This window comes from Arachis ipaensis, chromosome B04 (genome assembly GCF_000816755.2).
Source record: "Arachis ipaensis cultivar K30076 chromosome B04, Araip1.1, whole genome shotgun sequence".
Taxonomy (NCBI): Eukaryota; Viridiplantae; Streptophyta; class Magnoliopsida; order Fabales; family Fabaceae; genus Arachis; species Arachis ipaensis.
In genome coordinates, this window is record NC_029788.2 from 15,327,005 (window position 1) to 15,329,589 (window position 2,585).

The window sequence follows — 2,585 nt, forward strand, 5'->3', positions numbered from 1 at the left end:
TGAGGCATGAGGCAAATGTTAAGATTGATGGAACTAGAGAAAGGCATCAAAGTCGGTTGCCTTCCTTTTACAGAAATGGATGTGAGAAACCTGTTGCAGTCTTTCAGAAATGTTGAAAGAGACAATGATGCCATTGATCTAATTGCTATGTGCAAGAGATTAAAAGATGAAAATCCAAATTTCAAGTATGAATTCAAGATAGACAGTAATAACAGGCTGGAGCATATTGCATGGTCTTACAGCTCATCTGTTCAATCGTACGAGTCATTTGGAGATGCTTTGGTTTTTGACACCACACACCGAGTAGATGCCTATGACATGCTGTTGGGAATTTGGCTTGGAGTGGACAATCATGGGATGACTTGTTTCTTTGGTTGCACACTTCTACGGGATGAAAATATGCAGTCTTTTTCATGGGCTTTAAAGGTGAGATTATCTCTTGCTAGGAATTGATATCGTGTATTTTATTTATTAATTATTTTATCCAAAGCTTCAATAATTCTAGCATTTTGCAAGAGAAAAGTGAAGTGGAAAATATTCATGTGTGCGATTCCATAATCCATACCCAGGGTAACTTTGGCTTGGGACTAAAATGAAGTGGAAATTTTCAAGGATGAGCTACATGTGTAACTTTACACTAAAACTCATCCCTGAAAATTTCCACACCCTTTTTGAAACATACCTTTAGATTTATGATTTCTTTTCTTTAAAGAAGAATAATGATGAAGACATGCAGTCCATTGACTGATGCCTTTGTGTCTATCTTTATTACTCGGTTTCCTTCATGCGATGCTCTTAAGACATGATTGATTAGTTTATTTTCCTGATTGACATTCATGCAGGCTTTCATGGGCTTCATGAAAGGAAAAGCTCCGCAAACAATATTAACTGATCATAACATGTGGCTGAAAGAAGCTATTGCTGTTGAAATGCCAGAAACAAAACATGCCTTTTGTATATGGCATATTCTTTCTAAGTTGTCTGACTGGTTTTCTGTTCTACTTGGATCTCATTATGACGAGTGGAAAGCTGACTTCCTCCAGCTCTACAATTTGGAACTGATGGAAGATTTCGAAGAAGGGTGGAGACAAATGATTGATAAATATCGACTCCACACGAACAAACATATTATTAGCCTACATTCATTAAGGATGTTTTGGGCTCTACCATTCTTGAGGCGTTACTTCTTTGCAGGATTGACCAGCACAAGTCAATCCGAGTCCATTAATGCTTTCATCCAACGGTTCTTGAGCGCTCAATCTCAATTGGACCACTTTGTTGAGCAAGTCTGTGATGTAATTTGTTTCCTTTAGGGTGTGTTTGTGATTTGGAACTTTGGAGAAAAAGGGTAGGAAGGGAAGGGCTTACTATGTAAAATGGACTCCATTTTACTCATAAAGCCATTTCATTCCCTCCCTTTTCTATCATGATTCTAGCTCGCAAATGCACTCTTCATTTTTATTGATATGCATACGCCGTGCCATAGTGAATTTTATTTACAGGTGTCTTGGTGGTTGGTTTTTGCAGGTAGCAGATATTGTTGATTTTAACGACCGGGCTGGATTGAAGCAAAAAATGCAACGGAAAGCGCAGAAAGTGTGCCTCAAAACAGGCTCGCCTGTCGAATCTCATGCTGCCACTGTCCTTACACCTTATGCCTTAAGTAAACTCCAGGATGAGCTAGTTTTGGCGCCGCAGTATGCATCCTTTCTGGTGGATGAAGGTTGCTTCCAGGTCAGACATCACACTCAGACGGACGGAGGCTGCAAAGTATTTTGGGTTCCTTGTCAAGCGCACATTACCTGCAGCTGCCACCTGTTTGAGTTTTCAGGAACCTTATGCAGACATGTTCTACGTGTCATGTCGACCAATAACTGTTTTCACATCCCTGACCAATACCTACCCACCCGTTGGAGAGGTGGTAGTTTGTCTTCTGTCAACCAGTTTCGGGGCGTAACAACAAGGGATCAGCCTGAAAGGATGCAATTTTTGGAATCCATGGTTTCGACGCTTATAATGGAATCCATTGAAACAGAGGAACGCCTTGATGTTGCTTGCGAGCAAATGTCTGTGGCGCTTTCACGTATCAAAGCCCTTCCAAGGCCGCCGGCACATGGGGTGAATGACATCACATATAGTTATTCGTCGGATTCATTGATCCTACCAGAGGTAGAAGATACTGATGGAATAATTCATGGTTTTGCAAACCCCCACGATAGTATTGCCTTAGGAAAGCTAAAGGAGAGAAGGGCGAGGGATGTCGTTGATGTCACGAGGAAGCGTAGGCAGTTTCCGGGGCCGTTGTGTGGGCAATATGTGCATGATCCTTCCGATTGCTCAATAATGGCAGGTGATAATCTAGGTGGAGATGGATTAGGGTATTTGTAGATTTGAAGGAAATTATTGCTATTATTGATGTACAAAGTAAATGCTTCTTTTGTTGTTATTTCAATATTAGTTAATCAGTTAATTTTTCCTCATTTTGTGTCTTCCATATTCAGCAATACACAAATGGTTAAGTTTCTATCACTCAGTTTGTGGCCTAAGAATTCAGCCTACTTGAATTCACTTCTGGTGTTTTCTGA

The 2,585-nt window shown here is 40.5% G+C and overlaps 1 protein-coding gene across 1 annotated transcript in view; it reads left to right on the top strand.

Moving 5' to 3' along the window:
- The window catches only part of LOC107636134 (protein FAR1-RELATED SEQUENCE 11), a 4,252-nt gene extending 1,667 nt beyond the window's left edge, over positions 1 to 2,585 (top strand). The window contains exons 3-5 of the mRNA XM_021120870.1: positions 5 to 426; positions 843 to 1,286; positions 1,528 to 2,585. Coding sequence (XP_020976529.1) covers positions 5 to 426; positions 843 to 1,286; positions 1,528 to 2,388 — 1,727 coding nt within the window. The 3' untranslated portion in view covers positions 2,389 to 2,585. The remainder of the gene's footprint in view (positions 1 to 4; positions 427 to 842; positions 1,287 to 1,527) is intronic.